Source organism: Manis javanica, chromosome 3 (genome assembly GCF_040802235.1).
Source record: "Manis javanica isolate MJ-LG chromosome 3, MJ_LKY, whole genome shotgun sequence".
In the NCBI taxonomy this organism is placed as follows: Eukaryota; Metazoa; Chordata; class Mammalia; order Pholidota; family Manidae; genus Manis; species Manis javanica.
Window position 1 is genome coordinate 62,039,617 of NC_133158.1, and position 10,643 is coordinate 62,050,259.

At 36.2% G+C, this 10,643-nt stretch overlaps 1 protein-coding gene across 5 annotated transcripts in view; it reads left to right on the plus strand.

The window, feature by feature from the left end:
* The window catches only part of IGSF11 (immunoglobulin superfamily member 11), a 185,947-nt gene extending 183,134 nt beyond the window's left edge, over positions 1-2,813 (plus strand). For all 5 annotated transcript variants that reach the window (XM_073231597.1, XM_037013195.2, XM_037013193.2 and 2 more), the window contains one exon: positions 515-2,813. In XM_073231597.1, coding sequence (XP_073087698.1) covers positions 515-953 — 439 coding nt within the window. In that variant the 3' untranslated portion in view covers positions 954-2,813. The remainder of the gene's footprint in view (positions 1-514) is intronic.
* Positions 2,814-10,643: the final 7,830 nt, after the last annotated feature.

Sequence of the window (10,643 nt, forward strand, 5' to 3'; positions counted from 1 at the left end):
AGACTAGTATCTACATATATTTTATACATTTTATGGCATAACTAGTTTTTTCTCAATTTTTTCAAAATTTCTGGGTGGCTCATTTGTGAGTTCTTTGAAATTATCAAAAATCTCCAAAAACTTTAATATATTTATTTTTAAAAATCCACGTGTAAGTGCACCCATATAGTTTCAAACCCATGTTATTGAAGGGTCAACTGTGTGTGTATATTCACACACATTTTTTTTTCATACTTTTTTCACTTTTATTAGAAGGCCTGGTCTTTATACTTTTTCTACTCTTGGAGGTTGAGAAACTAAGGGAAAAATGTTCTTGAGCATGGTCTCAAAGGGAATGAACGTCAAGGCTGAGGCCCCCAGGTCTGCCGTGTTTGCTTTCATGGTCTGTCCGGAGGCATCTGTATTTCACAGACATACTGGCCTTAGCATGAGAAGGAAGAGTCCTGCGCAGGAGGACACGATGAGCCTCAGGTAATCCTAATGACAAGACAACTTTATTTTTGTCCCTTTTCAGAGAGGATGATCTTCCACCTAAGTGTTCTGCCAAAGCATTTCACACCGAGATGTCCTCCTCAGAGAACAACACACTGACCTCTTCCAATACCTACAATAGTCGATACTGGAACAACAACCCCAAAATTCATGGGAACACGGAGTCATTCAGCCATTTCAGTGACTTGCGCCAGTCGTTCTCCCTCCACTCAGGCAATGCCACTATGCCATCCATCTATGCCAATGGGAACCATCCGGTCCCAGCCATACAGAAGACTCTGGTAGTGACAGCCAGCAGAGGGTCACCACCACAGGCCATGCCCAGGAGCAACGGCTCTGTCAGCAGGAAGCCTCGGCCTCAGCCCATGCACTCCTATACCGTCAGCCAAGCCACCCTGGAGCGAATTGGCGCCGTCCCTGTCATGGTGCCAGCCCAGAGTCGGGCTGGGTCCCTCGTATAGGATGTGACTGGATAGAGAGTTCAGAAAAGAATCAGCGGAAACCCCATACGAGAGGTGGAGTGGGGTGGCTGAGTGCTGGGAAAGAAATGCTTTCCTTACGAGAATACTAGTAAAAAACACAAAACAGGCAGTGCTGTTACCTGGCCACTACAATTTATGAAATGAACTGGAAATGCTCCATCATGAAGATTGGTTTCCCCAGCACAGATATCCCAGGATTCTGTTAAAAAAGCTGGATCTCAAAGATGTGCCAAGCCAAGCAAAAAAGATAAAAGAGTAGAATAGCACTTAAACCCACTGCAGCTCAGATGGGCTTCTTCTCTAATTCATGCCTAACTTAGTAATTTTTCAAGAGACTAAAGTGCCAGATGGAGTTTAAATAACGAAATTATTTCAAAAGATAGGTGTCTTTAGATAAAATAATGAACAACCCAGGGATGTGTTCTGCCTCACCCTATTCCCACTTTAGGTAGAGGGCTAATGGCATAAATGGTTAATATTGGTCCCAATAGGGCTGGCTTTTGCAGCATAGAATCAAAACTTTTTACACAAACAAAATTCAGTAAGAAAACAAAAGAAACTTCTCTGAGAAGCCCATTCATATTTATTTATTTATCTCTTCCTGAACCATGAATTTCATATTTGGAATATTGCTATATTGACAGATTCTTGCCTGTCTCTGTTTTTCTAGGGTCTGTTTCAGGTCCATGACACTGTTCATTATTTACTGGAAAAATATTTTTTTAATAGAAAACTATTGGGTTGTTTTTGAGCCCTATGAGAGGCATAGGGCCAGGAAAGAAACGGCTGTGTTTAACACCAAGCGCAGTGAGTGCGTTCACTGAGCCGGCAGGAGGCCCAGCAGGGAAGAGCTGGGTTGTGTGAGCAGCAGAGGAGCAGGAAGGCTCCGCTGAAGGACATAAGTATTCCTGGCAGCCTCTCAGAGCAAGGGCGTCCTGGTCTTCCTTGCTATCACACTGGGTTACTCTTAATGAGGTCAGCACCTCTGCCTTCCGTACTGAAGTAGGTCACTTTCTCCTTGTTTGACAAGTCGAGGTTAGTAGGTTCTGACAGTGAGGCTGGAGTTTCCTTTTTGTTTTTCTCAAAACAATTATTTTTGCAACAGAGGTTAGACTGAGACAAAAGGGATGACTTCAGGTATGCTCTGGGGAGGGTCTGCCCTGTATTTGTCATGGCTCAGGGTTGCAGTTTTGCCCAAATTCATTTTTATACCACTGTAAAGAGACTCCTTTTGTGATTCAGTACCTGGTTTGGCTGGCCTTGTAGTTTACCAGATAATTTACAAACTCCCCACTGTATTTTGTGCTGTGTAGATTTGGCCGTACTTGTTTTGGTGACTATCTTGCCTTAATCCCATTTTAAGTGACACACAAATGATTTCCCAGATTTGTTTGCTAAATTATTTATGATGTTGACCTCATAATTTGATAAGAACATGTTTTCTTTCCTGATGTTGTCTCTCACACCCTCTTGCCACTGTGCTTTTTGCCCTCTTTTCCTGCAAGTATGATTGTCACAGAAAGTGGCTTCCTTATTTTCATACCTATTTGAATAAATGGAAACCAATAGCTCTTGCACACACTTTTTCCAAGAGGGCTAAGCTCAGAACCTAACCATTGCAACCATTCCAATATTGATGAAAAGCTGAATTTGCTTTAGCATTATTTTTTCCCGTTTTATGGTTCTTGACTTTGTAAAAATTGAAATAAATAAATGTCTATACTTTTATAAAGAAAAGTGGAAATACCATGACAGAAAAGATACTATCATATGTTGTTTAGAAAGCATTTATCTTTATTCTAATTATCTAAAATTCAATAAAAGTTTATTCATACAAAAGTAAGTTATCATTAATTATCATTTGCTAATGACGGTATGATTTTGTATTTAGTGTTTCCCTTCAGGTTACATTTTCCATTCTGTTAAATAGTATTCATAAAAATTTTAAGGTGCATATAGTATTTCAAAAATTTCTTTACCTTACTCTTATTATATATTTAAATGGAGTCCAATTCTCACATATATGAATGAAGATGTAATGGCCCTTTTCATGCATTAAGCTATTTTCACATTTCCTAGTCTTAAAGTTCATGAAGACAAGTCCATGGCTGCCTTTTTCACCCTGTAATCTCTATCACCTAACACAGTGCCTAATTTGGGGATTGAGTAGGTCAGTGACTAATGATTGTAAACTGAAGTTGCTGAGTTTCACTTCAGAAAGTTAGGATCATGATTGTAACTCTTGATGTATATTGGATCATTCCTTTGTTTTAATGCTTTATTTTGAGATAATTGTATATATGTAGTTAAGAGAAATAATAGAGATTCCCAAATATCTTTCACTTAATACATTTTTTCTAGATGGTAACATTTTATGTAATTATTATATAGTATCACAAATTGACATGGATACAATCCACCAGTCTTATTCAGATGTCACGAATTTTACATGCTCTCGTGTGTGCACATATGCATTTAGTTATATACAATTTTATCACGTGTAGATTCATGTGACTACCCTCACGGTCAAGATACAGGATTCCTTGTGCTACCCTTTTATAGTCACAGCCACGTCCCTCCTCTCCAAGTCCCTAATTTCTAATCTTTTCTCCATCTCTTAATTTTATAATTTCAAGAATGCTATATAAAGGGAATCATGCAGCATGTAACACTTGAGGATTAGCTTTTCTGCACCCAGCATAACTTTCTTGAGACATATCCAAGTCATTGCATGTATCAATAATTCATTCCTTTTTATTGCTGAGTAGTGGTAGAGATGTACCATAGTTTGCTATAGTTTAATCATTTACCCATTTAAAGATATGGCAATGTGTTCCCAGTTTTTGACTATTACAAATAAAGCTTCTGTGAACCTTTTTTTTACAGGCTTTTATGTGAATGCAAGTTTTCATTTCTCTGAGATGAATGCTTGAGAGTGCAGTTGTTCCAGTGCCATTTGTTTAAAAGTCTATCCTTCCTCCAATGAATAGCTTTTGCAACTTTGGAAAAAATCATTTTGGCATAGTTGTGTGGGTCTCTTTCTGAGTTCTCTAGTTGTCCACTGATCTTTGTGATTATTCCTTCACCACTGTAGCTACTTAACTAGCTTTAACATCTGGTAGAGTGGTTCCTCCCACTTCATTATTTTTGAAAATTGTTATAGGTATTTTACGCCCTGTGCCTTTCCATATAAATTTTAGACTAAGATGGTCTGTTCCTTCAAAACTGCTGTTTTAATAGGGATTGCATTAAACTTACTAGGTCAATTTGGGAAGAACTGGCATCTTTACTATACTGAGTCTTCAAATCCATGAACATAGTATGTCTCTCCATTTATTTAGGTCTCCTTTGACTTATTTCATCAGCATTTTGTAACTTTCAGAAAACAGATCCTGTGCATGTTCTGATGGATTTATTCCCAAGTATTTAATTTTATTTGAAGCATTTGTAAATGTTAGCTGTTTTAAATTTTTGTTTCTATATATTTGTTGTTAGTAAATAGAAATGTGAATTTTTGTGTTTTGTATTCTGTAACCTTGTTGAATTCAATTCAGAATTTGTTTTCTGTTTTTGTTTCGTATTTTTTTGTAGATTCATTGGGATTATCTACATATGTAATCATGTCATCTGAAAGTTTTATTTCTTGCTCTTCAGTCTTTGTACCTTTTCTTTCCCTTGCATTATTACAATGATTAGAATTTACAATACTATGTTAAATAAAAGTCAGGAGTGTAATATTCTTCTCTTGTTCCCAGTCTTGGGGAAAAGCATTCATTCTTTTAACATTAAGTATGATCTCAGCTATGGGTTTTTGTAGATGCTTTTTATCAGTAGAGGAAGTATTACCCTATTACTCGTTTGTGGTAGATGTCTAACAGGAATGGGTGTTGTATTTTGTCAAATGATTTTTCTGCATCAATTGATAAAACCATATTTTTTCTTTAATCTGTTGATATAGTGGATTACATTGACTGTTTTTCAAATGTTGAACCAGCCTTGCATACCTGGAATAAATTGCAGTTGGTTGTGGTGTAAAACTTTTTAAAACTGATGGATTTGATTTGCTATATTTTGTTGAGGATTTTTATATGTAAGTGAATTCTGGAGTAAAATAATACATGTCTGGAGATTTCTTTTTCAGCTTTTAAATTACTAATTTAGTCTCTTTAATCGCTATAGAATTATTCAGCTTGTCTCTTTCATCTTGACTTGGTTTCCATAATTGGTGGGTTTTGAGGAATTGATCCATTTCTTCCAGTTTGTGTATTTTGTGGGTGTAAAGTTATTGGTATTTTACCCTTATTACCCTTCTGATGGGAGGAAGTTCTGTACTGATATATTTTGTTTCTTTCCTGATATTGGTGATGTGTCTTCTATCCTTTTTATGAATCTTCCTTGAAGTTTGTCAGTTATACTGATTTTTTTCAAAGAAGTGCTTTTTGATTTTTTTCAAAGAAGTGCTTTTTGATTTTTTCTGTTTTTGTTTCCAGTTTTATTGACTTTGGTTCTTTATTATTGCATCCCTTCAGCTGGCTATGGTTATATTTTTCTAGTTTCTTGAGGTAGGAGCAAAGAATTGAAACTTCTCTTTTATATTGTAAGCATTTAGGCCTATAATTTCCCCCTCAGTGCTTATTTATTGTATCCACATATTTTGACATGTTGTATTTTCATTTTCATTCAATCTTATGTTTTTAAATTTCCTGTGAGAATTCTTTACCCGGGGATTATTTAGAAATATGTTAATTTCTAAGTTATTAGAGAATTTCTGCTTGTCTTTCTGTTAATGAGTTTTAGGTTAAAATTAGAAAAATAATATGTATTATTTTAATTCTTTTAAATTCATTGAAGTTTGTTTTATGGCCTAGGACATAATTTATGTTGGTGCATGTTCGATGGGCTCTTTTAAAAAGTTTCCATTCTGCTATGTGATATGGAATGTTCCATTTATGTCAGTTAGATCTGGTTGGATGACTGGTCAGTTTTTTATCCTTTTCTATCTAGTAATCGGTTGCTGGAACTGGGATGCTGAAATCCCCAACTACAACTGTAGGTTGTCTGTTTCTCCTTTTAGCTTTATCAGTTTTTGTTTCATGTATTTTGAGACTCTCTCCTTGGTGTGACTATGTTTAGAATCATTTTGTCTTCCTCATGGATTAATCCTTATATCATTATGTAATTAATGCCCCCTTTGTCTCTAGTAATATTCTTTGCACTTCAGTCTATTTTATCTGGTATTAATTTATTACTCCTGCATTTTTTACATTACTGTTTGCATGGTATGCCTTTTTCCATCCTTTTATAATAGTCCTATGTCATCATATTTGAAGTGTGTTTCTTGTAGCCAGCATGTTGTTGGGTGATATTTTTGTATCCACTCTGCAAATATCTGTCTTTTAATTGTTGCATTTCTTCTTCTTTGTTGTACTTTGTTCCTTTCTGATGGTTCAAGAGTCCTTTTATTTCCTTTCTGTTTGAAGAACTCCCTTCAGCTAATTTGTAAGGGTTAGGTCTACTTACAACAAATTCTGTTAGTTTTCTTTTGGCTAAGAATGTCTTCCCCTCTATTCCTCACTGGATATAGTGGTCATGGCTGACAGTTATTTTCTTTCAGCACTTGAAAAATCTGTGAAGTGTTCAACCATTATCTTTTAAACTGTTCTTTCAGCCCCTTTCTCTTTCTCATCTCTTTCTGGGACTGTGATGATGGACCTTTTGTTATTGTCCCACAGGTTTCTGAGGCTAAGTTCATTTCTTCAATCTTTTTCTCTCTGCTGTTCAGGGTAAATCCTATTGATCTCTCCTAGGTTTACTGATTTCTGTCCTCTGTCATTTCCATTGAGTTAAGTCCATCCAGTGAGTTTTTTTTATTTCAGTTACTGTATCTTTTAGTTTGGCAACTTACATTTGATTCTTTTTTAAACAAAATTTGATTACTAATTTAAATTTCAGTGTATATTATATCTCAAGACTGTGGTATAATTTACATACTATAAAGTTCACTTACATAAAGTATACAATAGTTTTTAGTATGTTTATGGAGTTGCAGAAATGTCACCATAATCTAATTTTAGAACATTTTCATCACCCCAAAAAGAAACCTTTACTTACTGATAGTCACTCCTTAGTCCCCAACACTTTAAGCTCTGTGCAACTACTAATCTACTTTATGTCTATAGATTTGCCTACTATGGACATTTCATATAAATAGTATCATACAATATGTATATAATATGTGTGTGTGTGTACGTGTTGTGACTGGCTTATTTTTTCAGTATAATGTTCTTAGATTCATCCATGTTGTAGCCATACTATCACTTCATTCCTATTTTTTTGCTGAGATTTTCTAGTTTTTCAGTTAGTTTCAAGAGAATTCATAATTGCTTATTGAAGCTGAAGCATTTTTATTACAGCTGCTTTAAAAATCTTGTCAGATAATTTTAACATCTGATTCATTCCCTAATGTCATCTATTGATGGTTTTTCTTATTCAAGTTGTGATTTTCCTGGTTTTGGGGGTGATTAATGGTTTTTGTTTTCTCCTGGATGTTTTTGGTATTATATTATGAGACTCTAGAACCCCTTTTAAATATTCTTTTTATTTTAGTAGGCATTCCCCTTGCTTGGGGTGTAGCACAAGAAGCAGATGTGTATATGTGCTTAGTTGCCTGCAGTGCCAGCAAACATGGAATGTTTGCATTACGTCTTTGCAGATGGATGGGATGTAAGGATAAACCCCCTTAGCTCTATTTATACCTTCTTGGTGAAAATGGAGCACCAGCTTGCACCATGTTGTTGTCTTCAAGTAGGGGGTGTAAGCTCAGCTTCTGGTGGACCTTACTGAGACCTGCAGGGCCTTATTGCTTATGCTACAGTTAATTGCTACAGGGTGGAAGTAGAAATTCACCTCCATGCTGCTTCACTGACACCAGCTGAGGGGAAGGGGTGAGTGGAGGGCCACCTCATTCTGACTCTTTGATGGAGTTTCCTCCCTACTGGGCCTGCTGAGATGAGGGGAAGGGGAGAGTGGAATATCAACCACACTGCTTCTCACGATCTCTTTCCACCTTGTTGATATTGGGTGTGAACGCAGGCTTAGCTCCCCCTTGGGGAGTACCAATTTCCCTTGGAAATCTTCCTTCCACCTGGCTCCACCTAAATCTTCCTATACCACAAATCCAATCCATAAATCCATGCTGTCCTCCATAAATCTTTTTCGGTCTAGTAAGAAGTAACTGCTACTTCTCACAAGCTATAGCATTTACTATATATAAGGGAATTGTCACAGTCTGTATTAAATTCCTAGAGTTGTGTACATGATTGATCTCCCCTGCTGGACTGTAAACTGAGTTTCTTCACAATCATTTTTTATTCCTTACTGTATGCTAAACACTGTTCTAGGTATTGGAGATAAAAACAGAAAATAATCCACAATGGCTGTTCTCAAGAAGCTCATGTTATGGGAGTACAGACCGATAAAAATATTATTGCAATTTGTGTCATAATATATGAGTAGATGTTTATATAAGTTCATGAGAGGTGGCACTATCTTTTCTGTTATTATTGTGGTAATAAGACAGTTCATTGCTTCACTCAATGAAACCGAGAATGTATGGTTAGTTTCTTAATTGCAGGTATTAAAAGTACCCGTCAAATAGAAAATTCCCAAAGCATGGTGTATCAGAGTCAGTCACCCAACAGGCAAATAAATGATTGTACCAGTTCCCTGGTGGCGTTTGATGTTATATTAGAGATGCAGTATGCTTTGGAAAAGCTTTGGAGATAACATGCCAAATGCAGTGATTTGAAAGAATCCCATGTTAAGTAGCTATGAAATATTTTACATAAAAATAATAATAGTTATTATTTGTGCTCACTACATGTTAGGTACTTTTAAATGCTTATAAGCATTAATTACTTAACCTCATCACAGTCCTTTGTGGATGATATCACTCATATTTTGTGGACTAGTTTGTGGATGAGGAAACTGAGGCTTAGATAAGTAATTTGCTCAAGGTCACAAAAAGCTGCAGTACCAAGAGCACTGCTCATCTGTTGCTGTAGCTGCCCCTCCTGTAAGATGGCTAATAAAATTAGAAGTCTTGGCCCTGCCTCAAATTTGGCATGGCACAGACAGCACTCTTAATTCCTCCCAGTCATTCTTTGCTCAAGTGCAGAAACAGAGACCAAGAGTGCTTAAACAATTTGGTTAAACTAATAAGTTGCCAATAGTTTTCTCAATATGTATTCCCGTCTGAGTAAACTAATATCTGAAAGAGACTTCTGGAGTCCTAACAGCCCTCTGTCAGACAAGTCATGTAACTTAGGTTTAATAAAATAATACTCAACTTCACTGAAAGAAGTTGAGAAGATAAATGCAATCTAGAGAAAAGGTGACTTGTAAATTCTATGTATGTAGTTATTTATAGCTTTTCCTCACAGCTCCCTTGTGAATAAGGTATTATTTCCCTATTTTAGGTAAAGGTAGGGCACAAAATTCTGACTTAATCATAAGACATTAATGATAGAGACAAAAGTATTAGGCAAAGCAGTAAGTGTCAGCATTTACTGTGTATTTAACACGGTGGGTTCAGTTAATACCTGATTAATTTCCACATATTGGATAATAGATAATTTAACCTGAAATGATTTACATTAGAGCTATATTTCTGTACCACCATTACTTGCTCCCCAAACTCATCACATTTTGTACTTGGACAAAATTATGTCCATGTTTATGTACCTAGATTAGTTGCAATTGTCGATTAATTACATGGGGCAAGTTTCAAAATTCTTGAAGACTCAGATTCATCCACAAAATGGAGATAATAATAGCTATCTTTGAGTTTCTGAGAACTAAATGAAGTAATGCACATAAAGTGAACAGCGTAGTGTCCAGCCATAGTAAATATTTGAATATTAGCCATTATTAGTAGTAGTTCAGAAGCTTAAATTTCCAGGTGATGGTTAGAGTCATTTACAACTACTCAGTATTCCAAATCTTTTTGCTGGAGGTACTGTTTGGAATGCTGTTGCATATCAAATAGCATTTTGAGACCCTTTTTGTTTAGGAAAAAGGAGACAACTGAATAATTATTGTCTGTCTGCCCAAATAATCCCTTGTTTCCTATTTTCCCACATTTTATTCCAAAGTAGCACATCTATGTTCTGATTACTATCAATTTGAAATCACTGAGGAGAATTTAAAGGATAGGAAAATATCAACATTTATAGGGCACCTACTGTATGCTGGACAGCATGCTAATGACTGTGTGTGTATCCCTCTTAATCTGCAGAACACACCTCCAACTTCAGTGCTATACTAGTTTGTGGATGAGGAAACTGAGGCTTAGATAAGTAATTTGCTCAAGGTCACAAAAAGCTGCAGTACCAAGAGCACTGCTCATCTGTTGCTGTAGCTGCCCCTCCTGTAAGATGGCTAATAAAATTAGAAGTCTTGGCCCTGCCTCAAATTTGGCATGGCACAGACAGCACTCTTAATTCCTCCCAGTCATTCTTTGCTCAAGTGTTTTTTTAATTGATTGGAGAAAATTTCCATCTCTGATCTTCCAGACTATTTGAACAATTTTCTCCATGCAGTCAAGGTTTTTGAGTGTTCCTTTTTAATTCCTAGCATTAGGGAGTCTCACAGCCTTTTAATTTTTTCTCA